The sequence below is a fragment of the Pezoporus flaviventris genome, unplaced genomic scaffold (assembly GCF_033815535.1).
Source record: "Pezoporus flaviventris isolate CSIRO_AGI_PZ_B2104156 unplaced genomic scaffold, CSIRO_AGI_Pfla_v1 ptg000029l, whole genome shotgun sequence".
Taxonomy (NCBI): domain Eukaryota; kingdom Metazoa; phylum Chordata; class Aves; order Psittaciformes; family Psittacidae; genus Pezoporus; species Pezoporus flaviventris.
Window position 1 is genome coordinate 17,839,310 of NW_026892577.1, and position 16,924 is coordinate 17,856,233.

Sequence of the window (16,924 nt, forward strand, 5' to 3'; positions counted from 1 at the left end):
CCAGGACATGTGGACCAGAACAAAATTACCTGGGGTTGCCTTAACCTCCAGCACCCCTGAGTTTGCCCCTCTATGCCCTGAAGCAACCCCTGGGAGCTTGCACTACTCTCCTGCTGACCGCCTCTTCTTCCCTTTGCAGACGCTGTACGGCTCCATCAAGAATGAGAAGCTGCAGTGGGCCATGTGAGTACCTCTCTGGGAGATGCTGCTGTTCCCTGGCCCGGGGTGAACAGCAGGGCCATCCTGCTGGTGCAGGGGTTTCCTCTCTCCTGCTGTGCTCCCTTCAGAGCATCACCCTGCCCCAAAAGCCTTTATCAGCTGTGATGCTGCAGAGCGAGTGCTCCTGTGAGGACATGGGAAGGACAGGGAGATCGGGATGTTCTGGGGATGCAGGGAATGCACCCTGCCTGCCCTTGGCACCTCCATGGGGACCCCTTCCCTGGCATGTTGCGGGAGGCAGCCCGAGCCCAGCTCCCTACGGCTTTGGCGTCGCTTCTTGGCTCGGCGGCCGTGTCCAGGTTGGCAGCGGCCAGGCTCTGGGGGCCATGGCTGTGCCGGGGCCCCGCGGGGTGCCCGCACCCTCGCCCACAGCTGCCATCTCCAGCAGCAGGAGCGGCAGCGCCCGCGCTGCGGGGATTAATCAGCCCGGCGGTGCCGCCAGCACTGAGCCAATGCGCTCGGGCTGCTGCCATGGCGACGCCGGCAGATGCTGAGGGGTTTAATTAGCAGCAGCGGGTCTGAGGGAGGGGGAGGCAGCAGCTCTGGGCTCCCACATCTTCCTGCCGGGCGGGGGGAGCAGCACCGATGCAGCCTGTTCGCAGCGCCAAGGGCCATGACCTGGAAGGACAGAGCTGCCTCCTGGTGCCGGGGCTGCCTGTGTCCTGCCCGCACATGCCCCTGTTCCGAGCTGGTGCTGTCTCAGGCCTCCCACCAGAGGCTCCCTGCACCCCTTTACTGGTAGCTCTCAGCCCCCATAGTCCAGCTGCTGCCTTGAAGGCATTCAGACCACAGCCTGAGTCTCTCTTGGGGGGTAGGTGTCCTTTCTAGACCCTCACTCATGCCAGCTGGGGACGTGCATGCCCATACACCATGGACCAGGGGGCTATTGTAGTGTCAAGCCCCAGGGTGCTGTTCCACCATGGCCCCTGGCTCGTCATCAGCCCCAGTCCTGTCCAAGAAAGCTCCTTGCTCCCTGGGGCAGGCAGGACCACCCTGAACCTGCAGCAGATGCTGCCATGCCTTGTGTTTTGAGGGGCCAGGCAGCACCACAGCTGACTAGAGGGACAGGACACAGAGGCATGGCTGGTTATGGGATGCTTGCCAATGGTGATGGGAGACTGCTCAGCCTGGTCTGCTGCTCCTGTCCTCCCTTTCAGAAACTGGGCCTACAGGTGGCGGCACTGGCAAATGGGAAGCTTGGTATTTGCTGTCCCTAGCAAGGTAACAAACCCTTTCCCCGCCCAAATCTGTGCCTGGCAGAGATGAAGAGGAGCTGAGAAAGTCCCTCTCAGAGCTGGCAGATCCCAACCCGAAGTCCATCAAGCGCATCAGCAGCTGCAGTAACCCCTTTCTGGACTTCTCCCAAGACTCCAGCATTGCCACCTACAAGCATGGTCTGTTAGTGCGCAAGATCCATGCTGATCCTGACTGCAAGAAAAGTAGGTACCTGGGGATCCCATAGGAGGGACTCTGGGTGAGAGGGCACCAGTGGGTTCCAGAAATAATACAGGGAGCAGAGCAGGAGTCACTACATGGTGTCTGACTGTAGCATCATGCCAGCCTGCAGCATCATCTCCCTGTGCCATGGCTGGCTGGCTGTGCTGGACATAATTCAGCCCCCAGCTTGTGGACATTCAAAACCTCTCCGTGCAGTCTTCAGGGCTGGGCAGAGGCTGAGATGGCAGCACAGCCCCTGCATGCAGTGCTGGAAAGGAGTCAGGCAGGGAGGTGGGTTGGGCCCCCCAGGAGATGTACCCTTCCCACAGGACAGCGGGGACAAAGGAAGGTACCCTGTGGTGTGATGAGCAAGCTGCACAGTGGGTTGGGCGCTGCCAGGCACGTTCACAGTTTCTACCATAAAATCCCTTCGTAAGGCCTGTCCATCTAATGCTGCCTTGATCTGATTAGATGCAGCCTCCCTCCAAAGCCAGCATTACCTGGCAGGTGGCAGCACCTCATCCCCGAGTGGGGAGGCAGTGGTGAGGCTGAGCGTGATCCGGGGGGCAGCGGCTCAGCAGGAGCACAGCGGTGCAGCCCCGGGAGCAGGCAGCAGGCAGCCCCCCTCCAGCAGCACCATCTGCCAGGCCCGCGGCCGGCACAGGCTCAGGTGTGCGGGGACAGTCCTGGCGTGCCACCCTTCCCCGGGGTGGGTGATGTGCGTCGCGGCAGGGCTGGCTGGAGGAGGGTGGGGATGGGGGTGCCTTCCCCCCACCGGGTGCTGGGGCTGATGTATACACTGCTCTCTTCTCCCTGGCAGCACCTCGAGGGAAGCGCGGCTGGAAGTCCTTCCATGCCATCCTGAAGGGGATGATTCTTTACCTGCAGAAGGTAGGTAGCAGCAGGGCTGCCCACATCCATGCCAGGGAGAGGGATCATCCCCAACCCAGGAGGGAGGTCATGGCAGTTCCCACAGCAGCATTGCAGAGCCTGGCCTAAGCAGATTCCACAATGTCTGGTTGAGCTGTTGCTCGGGACCTGGTGGCATCCCTGTTCTGGGGGTGCTCAGGCTCAGCCTGGGCAGTGAAAGCAGCTGCCAGCTGAGGGCCCTGAGTGCAGGGGCTTGTCTGGGGATAGAGGGTCTTTGCCCTGGGCAACGTGTGGTGCTGCAGCTCCAGTTTCATGCAGGCACAAACTTGCCCAGCTGTGGGGCTACGGGGAACAGCCACCATGCTGTGGCCAAACCCATGCACCTGGGCTGTGCAGCCTCTCCGCATGTGTGTAGCATGAGCTGCAGACAGAGCTCACAGCACCTCTGCTGGAGGTGCTTGCCTGCCATTCCTGCAGTGTCACAGAGCTGGCTCATGATGGGGTGCATCCCTAAGCTGGCTCTGAAACACCCTGTGATTCGCAGGAGGAGTATAAGCCAGGGAAGGCTCTGGCAGAAGAGGAGCTGAAGAACGCTATTAGCATCCATCATTCACTTGCCACGCGGGCATCCGACTACAGCAAGCGACCCAATGTGTTCTACCTCAGGACAGCTGACTGGAGGGTCTTCCTCTTCCAAGCACAGTGAGTTCCTCAGGATCACCGGCTGGGCCACACGCTGGGGCGCAGGGGCTCATATGACTGAAGGGGTGGGTGGGATTGAGGCTACATTGCTCTGTCCTGTCCTGTCCCTTTCTAGAAGGAAAGGGAGTCACTGTCAGCACTGTGCTTTGCTCAGCTCCTCTTCTTCCCACCCTGATGGGCTCATGATGGCCCAAGTCACTGTGGGCAGAGCCCCAGGTGCTGGCTGGCCAAGGGCCAGAACTGAGGAGCACGGATCTTATGCAAGGCAGCTCCCTCTGCCTGTGACATAGATGGTGCCACTTAGAGCTCCTTTGTGCTTTGACCTTTGTTCCCAGGAACCCTGAACAAATGCACTCGTGGATCACACGCATCAATGTGGTGGCAGCCATGTTCTCTGCACCCCCCTTCCCCGCAGCCATTGGCTCCCAGAAGAAGTTTAGTCGCCCGCTGCTGCCCAGCTCCTGCACCAGACTGTCCCAGGTGAGCCATGGGGTGAGGATAGCCAGGAGCATGGGGCAAGCCCCCTGGATCTGCTGGTGGCACTGTCCCCTGCAGAGGGACCCATATGGTGCCCCTTGCCCAGCTGCCTCTCAGCAGGGTGCAGGGCTGAGGGAGCATGGCCATGGAGACACAGAACAAAGGGGTGCTGAGTTTGTTGGGGGTGGCAAGGTCTTGTTCCTGTCAGCAGGGGTGGGAGATGGGCAACGGAGTCAAGCCTTGGAGGAGAACGTGGTCCCACAACACGGCTCGCAGGGTCCTACCGGGACCTTGAGAGGCCGGGGGATTAGCTGGCGCTCGCGTGTGCCAGGGCAGTTATTCATAGAGCAGAAAGGATTAAAAACACCAGCCTAGTTTTAGAGAGGATTAAATTCTTCTGCTTTAAGACTGCAGCCAGCCCCTCCACGAGGCAGGAGCAGATTGCACCCAAGGGCCTGTGCTTTTGCCTGCCCTTAACAAAGGAAAACAAAACAAAACCCAACCCAGGAGCAGAGGCTGAGATCCTGGCTGCACCTAAGAGGGGAAAAACCTGTTCTGGTCCTGGCTGTTCACACTGCCAGAATGGGGGAAGAGCAGAGGGCAGAGGCAGGGCACTGACATGGTGCCACCCTTCCCCAGGAAGAGCAGGTGAAGAGCCACGAGACTAAGTTCAAGACGATGTCAGCAGAGCTGCTGGAGCATCGTTCCTCACTACCTGAGAAGAAGGTGAAGGGCAAGGAGTATGAGGAGTTGAAGCAGAAGGAAGAGTACCTGGAGTTTGAGGTGAGCTGGGAGACGCGCACACACACACATCCCACTACCCTCAGCCCCTCTGTCCCTGTCTGCTTGGCCATCCTGAGTGATGGGACTCTCTCCCCCATCCCCACCTGCTGAATTGCACCATGCCACTGCTATGGTCCAGGACCATGAGCATCCCCCCCACCCTGGAATGCTGGCTGGTGTGGAGGGACCACAAGTATCCCCTCGCTATCCTGGGGTGCTGGCTGAGCTGGCCCAGCTTCCCAACCCCTCTCTCTGCTGCACTGTGCCCCCAGAAATCCCGCTACGGCACCTATGCCATGCTGCTGCGGGCCAAGCTGAAGGCCGGCTCCGAGGACCTAGCAGCGTTTGAGTCCACGCTCTTCGATGCAGCGGGTGGGGAGGATGATGGTCTGAAAAAGTCCCGCTCCAGCCCCTCGCTCAACGTGGAGCCCTCCAGCACGGCCACCAAGGTGAAGCGCAACATCTCAGAGCGCACCAGCCGCCAGCCCCCCTGCCATCCCCAGAAGTCATAAGCGAGGGGCATCGGCCACCTGCGCTGCAGCTCCGTTTCTGCCCCCCGGCACCGGGGTGGAGGCCACGTGCCTGCCAAGATCCTGCATGAGCCGTCCATCTGGGCTGCGTGCTATGCAGGCACCAGCCTTGCAGGGCCTCCGCCAGAGGTGGTGGCAGAGCAGGACAGTCCCTGGTCCTCGCCCGTGGGAGCTGCCCACTCTGTCAACCCCATCAGACTCGTTCCTCCCCCTCCTTGTCCTGTGCGTGGTTGCAGGAGCTCATGCCGATGACAGGGACCAACTGAAACCCACCCACTGGGCTCAATTCTTCAGTGGTTTAAGAAGTCCAAAATGCAGCAAAACAAAGCCAACGGCCGCTTCTCCTCCAGCCCCATTGTGCCATGGGGGGCAGACAGGAGGGGGCCAGCTGTGGCCTCTCCCCTCTCATGGGGCTGGTGGCCAGGGGCATCAGGGCAATGGCACCTGGCCCCCTCCCTGCCACCTCTGCACCCTCCCCGCTTTCTTACAACTTTTGACTGATTTTTGTGATACAGTTTTGCACTTTTTAGTACCAGACTGAGCTGACCACCGGGGAGGGTTTTTTTGGGGGCTACTTTTGATGCTTTTGGGGAACTATTTGAACAAAAAACCAAACAAGCCACAAACCCAGCCATGTCCTGTAGGCACTGCATTCTGGGGGGCAGGAGATTTTTACATGGACTCAGGGGGAGGCCCAGCTCCCCATCCTGCAGCAAGGTGAGCATGGGCTCCTGTGTGTGTTGCTGCCTGCTCCCCAGCCCTGCTTTGGCACCAGCAACCCTTTGGAGATAGCCCTGCAGTTGCCGGCAGCCTTGGGATGGCAGCACCCATTGTTGCACTTGTGGCTGCATGGGAGGCTGATGCTCCCATGCTTCATGACCCGCCCCCCAAACCCTGGCAGCTGGACCAGCCCCATTTGTATCGCCTGGGTGTGAGCATCATACCCGGGGCACACTGGGTAGCAGTGTAAGTAAGTACTCCCATGGGAAGTGACCCCTGACGCCAGGGTTGACTTGAGGGTCCTCACGAGCCAGCTTTCCTTGTCATGATCCTCCTCCAATGCATGGCTGGGGCCAATGCATGCCAGCAAAGCCTGGTCCATAGCACTTTGCAGTCCTCGTGCTGCAACAGCAGTGGTGCAGCCCCTTCCTTGGCCATGGCCTCCCTCCTTGCCAAGGTGAGGGCAGGCTGGGGCAGTCCGCAGCACCCCAGGGGCTGGAGGATGCTTGGCTGGAGCAAGGTGCTGACGGTGCAGCAGGACCGCAGGAGTGCCTGGGGTGTGCGGGGAAGGGTCTGGGGACAGTGGAAGGGCTTCGGGCAGGGGGCTGGCACATACACACTGTTCTCAGCCACCCAGGACCCGGCTGGTTTCAGCACTGACTTTGCGAATGTGTCAAACTTTTTATTCTGCTCTTTTAAGTCTATTGAAAAAAAAAAAAAAAAAAAAAAAAAGGAAAAAAATATAGAACAAGAAAAAGGAAAAAAATCCACCCTTGCCCCAGGCGGCTCAAGGGGGAGAAAATCCTTTGTACAGCTTCTTCTCTCAGTTACTTCAGTAAAACTTGCTCTTCACTTCTTGTGTGCGCTGTGGTTTCTCCCCCATGTCTGGGGACAGCCCCAGCATGGAGTGATGGTGAGGAGGCAGCCTCCTTGCTGCCAGGGGGTTAGTGCCCATGGGCTCAGGGCCGCGGCTGGAGAGAGGGAGGGCACTGGCTAATGGAAACAGTGTCCCTTTATTCAGAAGAGGGACCATTAAATAAGAGCAGAGAAGGGCAGGAGCCAGCTGTGTCCTGCCCCCTGAGTCCTGGCAAGTCCATAAGGCACTTGTGTTGGCAGGGCTGGGGGGGGGAGCGATGCAGACCCCCAGGTGGATGTAATGGCTGCCGGCCCCTCAGTGCACTTGCGGCTGCTGGCTGTGGGGCAGCTCACCCCCCGGCTTCAGGGCCAGTGTGGGTGCCTGCTCCTCCTCCACCGACTCACTGCCATAGGCACTGTCTTCCTTCAGCTCTGCAAAGCAAGCCCCAGGTGCTGTCAGCAATGGGGAGTTGGAAGCAGCATGGAACACCCCCCAGCCCTGCATTCCCCTTACCTGTGCTTTGCAACTTCTCCAGTGCCTCAGTTTTGTGGAGCATCCTCACGGCCTTGCGGAGCCCCATGGAGTCCAGCGCCTCCAGCAGGCCCCCCAGGCTGCCCCCCGCCAGCTGCAGAAAGAAGGCAGAGTAGGGCCGGTGGCCGTACAGGAGGGACAGAGGCACCCTGGTCAGGCACTGACCTCGTAACTGCGCAGGAGGCTGACACTGGGCGAGGGGGTGTCCTTGTAGGTCTCCACCAGGCTGCAGAGCCCAAGGCGCTTGGCCAGCTCGATCCAATCTGACCCGCTGCAGTCCTGGTTCAGCAGCTGCTCCAGCCCCTGGAGCGCCTCACTGTCCAGCGACAGGACCTTCCCTGTACAGGAGATGTTCCTTCATCACAGGCTGCCCTTCCTCACTGCCAGGTGGGTGCTGCCCCGCCTAGGAACAGTGCTTTTGGGGGGAGAGGGGCCGCTCACCTGGCTGGGGGGCTGTGGGCAGCTCTGCCGTGGGGCTCTGCTGGGAGGCCTGCAGCAGGATCTCCCGCACCTGTGGACAGGCAGAGAGATGTCAGCATCCCCCAACACACCAAACAACCCCCTCTTGCCTTCCCACACCACACCTCTCCCCAGGACATGGAAGGGCACAGGTATCCTTCCAGGAGCATCTCTTTGTCCTCTGTCCCATTTGTGCTTTGCCCCCACAGAAACGCTCCCAGGGGTTTGTCCCACCATGACACACACCTTCTGGCTCCGAGTGAGGTCCAGGGGTGCGTGGCAGCGGCGCAGCCTGTGCCCTGCCTGCCCATGACCCTGCACAGGGGGCTCGGGGTTGGTGCTGTGCTCCACGGCTGGGAGCAGCTCCCCCAGCTCCATGGCCTGCTCCTGCTCCTCGGAGTCGGCGTCTGTGTCGCTGCTGGCCTCTGATGAGGACGGGCTCACGGGCTCATCATTCTCACACAGCACATCTGCCCCTGTGAGGGAAGGATGGACTGAGCCCCCAACAGGGGAGGTCGGCCCAGGGGCCTGCCCTGTGCCTGGGCACCCTGCGGTGCAGGGAGAGGAGGGAGGGCAGCACCTTACCGGCTTTGAGGAGCAGCTTGGTGAGGGTGGGGGAGCCCAGGCCAGCAGCCAGGTGCAGGGGGGTGTTCCCAGCAAAAGTCCTTCTGTTGACATCTGCTCCCAGCTATGGAAGTACAAGGTTCTGAGCACAGGCTGCCAGGGCGCAGTCCCCTGCCACCCATGTCACCCCAAGATCCCAGGGCACCCCCCTCCTTCTGCCAGGGCCCTGCAGGATGCTGCACTTCATCCCTGTCCTACAGCCACCAGCCCCATACCTTCTTCACTAGGTGGGTGGCCATGTTGAGGTTCTCCATCTCCACAGCCAGGTGCAGAGGGGTTCTCCCACCCTGCCTCTCCACGGCATTCACATCCGCTCCCTTCCTGACCAGCAAGTCCAGGCAGGCCAGACTCTTTGCCTTCACAGCCAAGTGCACAGGGAGGAGGCCTGCAACAGGGGCAGAGGCTCAGCAGGTCCCCAGCCGAGCCCACAACAGCACTTCCAGGCTTCTGCCCATCATCTCCAAGCCCCACTCACCATGGAAATTGGGCAGACGGAGCAGGTAAGGGGCAGCCGAGCCCAGGTGGGCCAGCAGTGTCCTCAGCACCTCCTCATCACCAGTCTGGAGTGCCAAGTGCAGCAGGGAATTGCCGTAGCGGTCCAGCAAGGTGGGGTCAGCATGGGCTTGCAGCAGGAGCTGGACCACCTGGGGCTGCTTGGTGACGACTGCCAGATGCAGTGGTGTCTGTGGAACAGCAGCACCCCTCAGTATCGCTCACAAGAGGAGCTGAGTCCTGCACCAAGGTCCTCACCACCATTGCTGCACTGTGCTCAGCCCTGCAGCCTCCCTTCAGTGAGAGCAGAAGCAGGACAGGGTGTTGAAATGGGAGTGAGCCCCAGGTAGAGAACCGGCTGCTCTGGGAAACATGTACCTGCTGCAGGTTGTTGGAGATGTTGATGATATCCAGGCTTGGTATGCTAACAACAACCTCAATCAGCTGCTTGATCACAGCTGTCTGCTCATGGATAATAGCAAGGTGCAAAGGCCTGCAGAGAGAGCAGGATGGCCCCTGGCTCAGCTCCATGCTTCTCCAGGTCCTTCCTGCTATCTCCCACAGCCCCCATAATGGCTCTAATGGCCAACAAGGCTCTAACACTCTCTCCCCAAACCCCTTATGTGCTCACGTGTCTCCGTTCTCATCCTGTGATGCAGCCAGGTGCCTCTGGACTGCCAGCAGCACACGGGGGTCAGCGGTGACAGAGTAGTCAAGCAGGGCATGGGCATTGCGATGGGCCAATGCCAGCATCCACAGCTGGCAGAGCTGGGCTGGGGGGCAAAGCAGGACAAGAACATCACCTCCAGGAGCAGCACCCCCCTCTACCCTCCTGCATCACCCCGGCGCATGGAGGAGAGTGATGTCCCTGACCCATGCCACCTCTCCCGAGCGATGTCCCCCAGCCCTCACTCCACCCCAGCCTCCTCCTACCGTGCTTCTGCAGCTCCTTGCAGTATGTGCTCTCTGCAGGCACCTGCCCGTTGCTACCAGGCCCCTCTGCCTCGGGGCCCTTCATCTGCACACCCCCCTGGTAGCCCCCCACGGGGTGGGGGCCAGGTGAGTAGATGCTGTTGTAAGCCAGCCCCGGGGAGTAGGGGAAGCTGAGGTTCCCGCCTATGGAGCAAGGGGAAGGATAGGTGAAGCCGGAGAGGAGCAGGGAACCCCAGGGCTGGCCTACAGCCACACAAGCAAGGGAAGGGAAGAGCTGTCCCCACTCACCTCCTCCAGAGCCAAAGCCCCCGGCCCCACCACCAGCACCCCCCATGTGTGAGCCCCCACCAAAGTGCTGGGGAAACTGAGGTAGGACTTTCTTGCGCTTCCTCTCCACTTCTTCTTTATCTGAAGAGAGAGGGGCAGCAGCGTAAGGGGCAGCCCCGGCAGTGGAGGGCACGCTGGCTTGCCCCGGGGGTGCTCACCTTCCACCACGGGGTAGTAGGTGAACTGCTTGGAGTCACTCACGTCCCCTCCCCGCTTCCGCTTCAGCTGCAGGAAGACGGTGACTGGACGGTCGATCTTGGGCTTGTGGTACGGGGGTGTGCGGAAGACAATGGCGTACTGTGGGCAGGGCAGACGAACATGGGGTCTTGCTCCTCCCTGGAGCTAGGGATGGGGCTCCTCTACCCCATAGGGCACCCACCTGCCCCGCGGAACGGCAGGACATGCCCCCGCCTTCCCTGTACCTGCTTGTGCACGTCAGTGGGGGAGAAGTCTCCAAAAGCCTGCCAGCCGTTCTCGTCATCCTCATAGAAACGCACCTCAATGTCATCTGGGGAGAGAAGAGGTGCTGGCACCACTCATCTCCCCATCCTGGCCAGGCTCTGGGAACATGGTCCACTGCCCGCTCAAGGGCCCTGGACCTCTCCTGCCATGGCCCCTTTGAAGGCTTCAGCTGTGGGGAATGGCTTTTACCTTTCTGAACTTTATCGCACAGCAAGTAGACCTCATCCCCACCCCGAACGGAGCCTGCTGTCTTATCCATCCGTGAGATTTTCAGGTTGGAAGCTCCTGGGGACTCTGCAGTGCAAGAGGAGGCATTGGGAGCTGCTGTGGCAGACAGAGCACCCCTCATTACCCCATCCTGCCCCATCCCCTCCCCAGCCACGCCCCATGCTCACTGCTGTCATGGATGGGGTCTGAGATGACAGGCTGGAGGGCCAGTGTGAAGTTCCCGCTGCTGTCACGAAGGTAGGCAGTGAAGCGCAACCGCACAATGCTCAGGTCCATCACCTTCTTCAGCTCCTTTGCCTCCAGCTCAATCTCACGCAGCTCTGCTTCTGCCAGAGCAGGGGAAGATGCCCTCAGGCTTAAGCAAGGGGATAGGGCTCTATGTCCCCCCCAGCCCCATGCTAAGCCCAGCTGTCACTCCCAGGTGCTGAGTCCCACTGACTGCCCTTACCCGTCAGCATATGGCTCCTGTTGCGCATTTTCTGCTGCTTCAGCTTTTCCTTCATGATCTCCATCATATTCTTCTTGGTGACATGGAGCACTCCCAGGTTGCTGAACCTGGAGAAAAAGAGGGATTTCGCTGGGATCTGGAAGCGCCAGGGCTGGCGCACACAGGCTCCCACAGCCAGGAAGGAGCTGAGAGAAGCACAGAGTAACTGCTGCTTGGGCAGCAGGGGATCAGTGTGTGCAGGGCATAAGAGAAGCAACCACAGAGGAGAGGAAAGGAGCCCAGGAAAGAGGTGTGCGGTGAACTCTGGGTTCCCACACGTGACAAGTCCAAAGAGGAGCACCAGGAAGGCTGGGCGCCAAAGGGATGCAAAAAGGACAAGGCTGTCAGCAGCCAGGGCTAGATTTCTAAGAGCAACTGCAGCAGCTACTGAATAACCCTGTGATGCAGACTGGCCACAGCAAAACTGGGGAGCTGCAACCCCAAGGACAGAACCCCACAGCAAGCCGCACATGCTGGACCCAGGGCTCTGCAAAATGCCCAGGGAACAGAGTTGCACTGATGGCCTTGTCTAAACCTACTCCTGTCCCTATCCAGCAAAACCCAACTCTATGCACTAAACCCCTTCTTCTCCCCAGCAGCAAGCTGCGACCAGTCCCAAAACCAACCCTCATAGGCAAGAGGCTATCCCGGGTCTCCCTCAGACGTACTGAGCTGTCATGTCCTTGGGTCCCACGATCGCGACGCAGTTGCCGGCCTCATTGCACTGCTTGCCCACCAGGCTGTGGGCATGCACACGGGGAGGGTCGCTGTGTGTCACCAGGTCCACCTCAATCCGGGCCATCCCCGTGTAGTTGCAGATCTGCAGGGAGAAAGAAGATGCGAGTCAGGTACAGTACCCCAGGAGCCTGCAGAACTCTGCAAACCCCTCTCTGCTACTTATCAGCAGGGCCACCACTCCTCCTGCTGCAGCCCTCCCATACCTCCAGTGCCATAAGAAACAAAGAGCTTAATATACATTTCCTGTCCTCCCTTCAAGGCACTCTCCCGGTGCCTGTGAACACCAAATGAAGATGCTGCCCTGTCCCCTCCCCAGGGCAGTGCTCACCTTGACAGTGGGATAGGTCTTGCGCCCCTTCTCACTGGATGCTCCCGGCAGCCCTCCATGGGAAGGGCCCTCACAGCCATACCGAAAACGGAACCCCCGCTGCAGAGGCAAAGAGGAGGTCAGCCAAGGGTGGCCTACAAGAGCAAGGGGAGACAGCTACACCTGCCCTTGCTTGGGTGACGTCCTTACCTGCTTTGGCTGCTCGATGATGACAATGTAGGGACCTTCCACTACAGGACAGAGAAGAGGCACCAGTGATAAATACATGACAACCCAAGTACATGCTCCCAGTAAGGATGCTGGAGGTATGGGGATGGTGTGGAAGGTTAGGTGACCCCTGTCTCTCCCAGGGGAGTCCTCAGAGCCCCCAGCCCCTGTGCTGTCATAGTCCAGCCGGGAGTAGCAGGCAGAGCAGCAGGAAGAGGAGGGAAGGGCCAGAGGATGCTCTGGCACTTGGGGAGCACCTGAAGACCTGTCACAGCCCAACCTCAAGTCCCTGGTAGACTGAGCAGCAGGAAGAGACCCCATTCCGCTGGCACAGGGCAGGGATTCCCAGCCAGCCCACAGTGGGGCCAGCAGGGACACAGCCCGTGGTGTCGCTGGGAACTAGGAGATGTGACTCAGCCTGCTGGGAAATCCCTCTGCAGCTGAGGACCCCCGGGAGGGCACAGATAAAGGGGCCCTTACCTGTCTCCATCAGGGGCTCCTTCTGCTCCATCATGTGTGAGCCGAAACTGAAGTCATCATAGTCAATCCCATCCAGGCACTGGGTGGCAAGAGGGAAGATATGTGAGATGAGTGTGCCAGGGCTGGAAATCCCAACCATCCTAGGGGGCAGGTATGGACCCCCATCTCCTACCCTGGAGGGGGGAGAGTCTGTCACAGACTCCCACTGCCCACCTTGGGGAGATGGGGGAGGCAGGCACAGCTCTCCCGTCTCCCCCAGAGAAGAGGGGTGGGCAGGCGCCAACCCCTCATTGCCTACCCTTGGGGCCACCAGCAGACCTCCTTTGCCCAGCCTGGGGACAGACACAGACGCCGCACCTCCCACGGCAGTGGCACCTGCAGAACCCCCCTTGCCCACCCCGGGGCACGCACAGTCGCCCGCCTCCCACCGCACTCGTGGGGTCGGGCACTGCTCCAGCTCAGCCCCGATGCCGGGACCAGGCAGAGCCACCCCGCCCCGGTCGGTCCGCACCGTACTCACTGGCTGGAAGTGCTCGTCCATGTCTGCGCGGGACCGGCCGCCGGCCTGCGGGGAGAGCGCGGGGTGAGCGGGGACCGGCGGCGGCAGGAAGGCACCGCCGCTCCGGAAAGTCCCTAGAAACCCCGCCGAGCCGGGAAATGACGGGACCGCGCGTCACCGCCCCGCCCCGCACGGCCGCGGCCCGGGCACGGCTCGGCTCGACACGGGGGCACGGCCGTTCCTGCGCCCGCCGGGGGCGGTGAGACCGGCCGCTCCTCGCCGCCCGGGAGCTTTGGGCTCCGGGCGGGCTGGAAACCCCGGTGCCCGCCCGCCGCGCCGGAGGTCCCAAGTTTCCGCCCGCCGTCCCCAGCCGCCTGCCACGCTTCGGGCACCAGTCCCGCTCACAAGCCGTTGCGCCGATCCCACCAAGACCTGTAGTGCAACGCAGCTGAAACGACCCGGACTGCGGCATAAAAACCTGGCAGCTGCCCCGGGGGCCTCCCGGGTCCCTGTATCGCATCATCTCACCTCCGGCACAGGGATGTCTCCTCCAAGCTGACCTGGCACCAAACAGGAGAGGCTGCCCCAAAGCCAGCCGTCCTGCCCCCTGGCCAGGGAAAGCTCTCCAGGGCTCCGCAGACCAAAGTCAGCCCCTTGCCAGGCACCCAGAGGGGTCCTTTCCCGCTCCCCCAGTTTCCACTTACGCAGCAGCCCCTGCATCCTTCCCGCGCCAGGAGCCTCAGAGAGGCATTTGCCGTTGGTGTTCCCATTCCTTCTTTCCCGCTAGGAAGCATCTGGTTTCAAAGCAGGAGCGGCAGCTCCAGAGCCCCCCGTGGGAGCATCTCCCGCCACCCAGCGCTGCGCGCTCCCGCCAACACTGGCAAGGCACTGCCAGCAGCGGGGCCCCTTCCCGACACCCACAGCACCCTCCTACTCACCGGGGAGGAAGAGGCAGGCCTCAGCAACCCATCCAGCCCCAGCATCGCGGCGGGGACTGCCAGATACCACAGACAGGGGTCCCGCTGGGGTCAAGGTCTGCCTGGCTGTGGGAAATCACCAGAGACTTCTAGCAAAGGGGCAGGATCAGAGCAGAGCCCCCAGGCACGTTTTCTTGATCCACATTTCTTCTCGCTAAGTGATGGAAAGAGACAACAAAAAAAAAAAAAAAAAGAGAAAACCCCAAACTTATCCAACTCTGCAGTGCCCTCATACCATGAATTTCTGAATCAGTGGTTGCTACAGGTCCCACTCAGGGGATTTTGGGTGTGTGGGAGAAGAGGGGAAGGAAGGGGATTGTTCAATCCGTGCGTGACTCATATTCTTCAGAAGCTGAAAAGAGCCTTTTCAAGAAGATTTTCCAGCCACTCAAGTCCTCCAAAGGGGCTGCCCTGCAGCCCCAGGCCTGAGGTTTTCCCCGGCTGGCTTGCCACCTGAGCCCAGCCAAGCTCCAGGATGCATCCCAGCCTGCCTGCCAAATGCAGCCCAGACAGCGGTGCAGACTGGGACATGGGATCAGAGGGACCTGCAGGTGCAGCAGGGGTGCAGGAGGGTGCAGATCCAGCACTGCAAAATGAGGCGGGACATTCCTCCTGCAGTTCTACAGGGGCTTCCGAAAGCCTGGGAGCAGGGGACACAAGCCCACTGGCCTGTGGGAAGCAGCACGGACAGCCTGCTGTCAGGATCCCACAGGACATCCCGCCTGGGCAGCCTCAGCGTGCACCACCAGCCAGTCACCTCATCTGCTGGCACAGATTTCCCAGAGAGGTGAAGGAGGGGACAAACATCCTACCTCAGTGCGCTGGGAAAGCTACCTCAAACCCTACCCACTGAGCCTGGCTGGGGGAACACAGGACCAAAGATGCTGGAGAAGAGACTGTGCCCCTTGAACAGAACAGCAGCCCTTCTCCAGTGCCATCAGCCTCATGCCCTCTAGAGGGGTTTTCACAGCTCACTCACGGCTGCCCTGAACACTTCCACTTGTTGTAGCAAACAGCATGACTAAGGAACGCCACGGGTTCACATCTGCGTCTCCCCAGCTCCGGCTCACCCAGTACATGTTAGAGGAAGCCCACCTTGCTCGTCAAGCAGAGCTGGAACGTCATCACCTGCTTCCTTGTTCCTGGAAGAGTAACCTTAGGCAACCTCAGACTTACTCTCAAGGTAAGTCCTGCCTCCTGTGCCAAGTAGTCATGCCCTTCAGGCTCCCAGGACCCTAGGTTTCCCATAGAAGTACAGCACACTTGGCTTTTATCCCCCACACACCCCAGAAGAGGACCCATCTTCCCCTCCTGCCATCAGTAGCATCCCATGCTCCATGGTACCCAGCGCATCTGGCCTCTACCCTGGGCTTGTACACACACTGCAGCCCTGCTTTGCTGGGCTAATTCCTCCCTATCTTCAGACCTTTCTAGGGCTCAGGAAGGATTCTCTGGCATTGCTGGGAACAGGGAGAAAAAGCAGCAACCCAGCTGTGACGCACTGCCTGAAGCAGCACCAGCTCCCTGCCCCAGAGAGCAGCACTGCCACAGCACCCTTTCTGGATGGTGCAGCCTGCCTGTGCCAGCCAGACTGCCTCAATTAAAGGCCAACCTTCGGCAACCAGCATTAGTTAAAGCTGTTCTTCCATGCCTGCAGCTCCTTGAACGTGACCTAGTAATGCAGGTGCTATTTTCTCTCCTCCCGTGACAGCTGGCTGACTTGTAGAGCCAATGCCCTGCGGGCAGGAGGGAAATGTCGGTCTGTCTTTCTGCAGCAAGAGTGTTTAGCAGCCATGGGAAAGGGCAATCCAGGAGGCAGCACGAGCATGGCTCTGCTCTGAACCACCCTGGCACACAGCTGACATGTTCGAGCCACCCAGCTGGCTGCTGCTCTGACATACTATTCCCTGCACATTTTGTTTCCCCTGGGGCCTGCTAATGCCTGCAAATGATGCCCCTAAATACCTGACCTTGCTTTCTGCACAAATCCTGTGCTCTGCTCCATCCCAGGAGTCCCAATAGCTACTGGTAAGTGGCAAGAGGCTGCTGAATTCCTCTAGCACAGGAATTTTGTTCTTAGACCCTTCCTGGAAACCAAGTCCTTGACCTGCAGGCATGGCAGAGACAAATCCCCTCTCCCTGAAAGCTGTCCAAGCCTTCCCCTCCCCGTCAGCCTGCCCTTGAGCACTGATGCCATTTGTATCTTTCTGCATAAAATGCCTTTTATGCCTCCATGCATAAAATGCCTGTTGTGGCTATCAAGTTGGTTTTGGCAAACCCCAGCCACCCACTGATCTGGTTTTCTCCTCTAGGGCCTGTAAATCAGCTGCTTTGCTGTTGTGTTTTGAACCATCGGCTCCAGTTGTGTATCTGTGCACCCTCAGAAAACCCCTCTCGGCATTTGCTGTCTCTCACTCTCCCTGGTTTCCACCCAGGGTATCACTGCAGTGCCGGCATTCAGGGCTCCTTTCTGGGTGTAGGTAGCTGAGCCTGAGGGTGTGGATCTCTTCCCCTTGAGGCAGGCAGCAAGCCAGCCCTCTCAGGATCAGGCTGAAATC

The 16,924-nt window shown here is 60.0% G+C and overlaps 2 protein-coding genes across 5 annotated transcripts in view; one reads left to right on the forward strand and one right to left on the reverse strand.

Moving 5' to 3' along the window:
* The window catches only part of PSD (pleckstrin and Sec7 domain containing), a 46,315-nt gene extending 40,992 nt beyond the window's left edge, over positions 1-5,323 (forward strand). For all 3 annotated transcript variants that reach the window (XM_061459330.1, XM_061459332.1, XM_061459331.1), the window contains 7 exons: positions 140-183; positions 1,480-1,658; positions 2,477-2,547; positions 3,071-3,228; positions 3,564-3,708; positions 4,345-4,488; positions 4,761-5,323. In XM_061459330.1, coding sequence (XP_061315314.1) covers positions 140-183; positions 1,480-1,658; positions 2,477-2,547; positions 3,071-3,228; positions 3,564-3,708; positions 4,345-4,488; positions 4,761-5,000 — 981 coding nt within the window. In that variant the 3' untranslated portion in view covers positions 5,001-5,323. The remainder of the gene's footprint in view (positions 1-139; positions 184-1,479; positions 1,659-2,476; positions 2,548-3,070; positions 3,229-3,563; positions 3,709-4,344; positions 4,489-4,760) is intronic.
* Positions 5,324-6,732: 1,409 nt separating this feature from the next.
* On the reverse strand, positions 6,733-14,625 carry NFKB2 (nuclear factor kappa B subunit 2). 2 transcript variants are annotated; one of them, XM_061459333.1, is made up of 24 exons: positions 14,328-14,625; positions 14,094-14,183; positions 13,411-13,455; positions 12,891-12,969; positions 12,393-12,433; positions 12,204-12,302; positions 11,806-11,957; positions 11,099-11,205; positions 10,818-10,976; positions 10,612-10,716; positions 10,383-10,468; positions 10,119-10,257; positions 9,922-10,041; positions 9,634-9,816; positions 9,332-9,473; positions 9,079-9,193; positions 8,684-8,891; positions 8,424-8,593; positions 8,170-8,272; positions 7,831-8,060; positions 7,567-7,636; positions 7,291-7,463; positions 7,108-7,219; positions 6,733-7,025 (listed from the first exon to the last, which is right to left on the reverse strand). In XM_061459333.1, exons 1-24 carry the CDS (start codon positions 14,370-14,372, stop codon positions 6,910-6,912), a joined length of 2,889 nt encoding a protein of 962 aa, XP_061315317.1. In that variant the 5' UTR covers positions 14,373-14,625; the 3' UTR covers positions 6,733-6,909. The 2 variants fall into 2 exon arrangements, with proteins under 2 accessions (XP_061315317.1, XP_061315319.1); XM_061459335.1 differs by lacking the exon at positions 14,094-14,183.
* Positions 14,626-16,924: the final 2,299 nt, after the last annotated feature.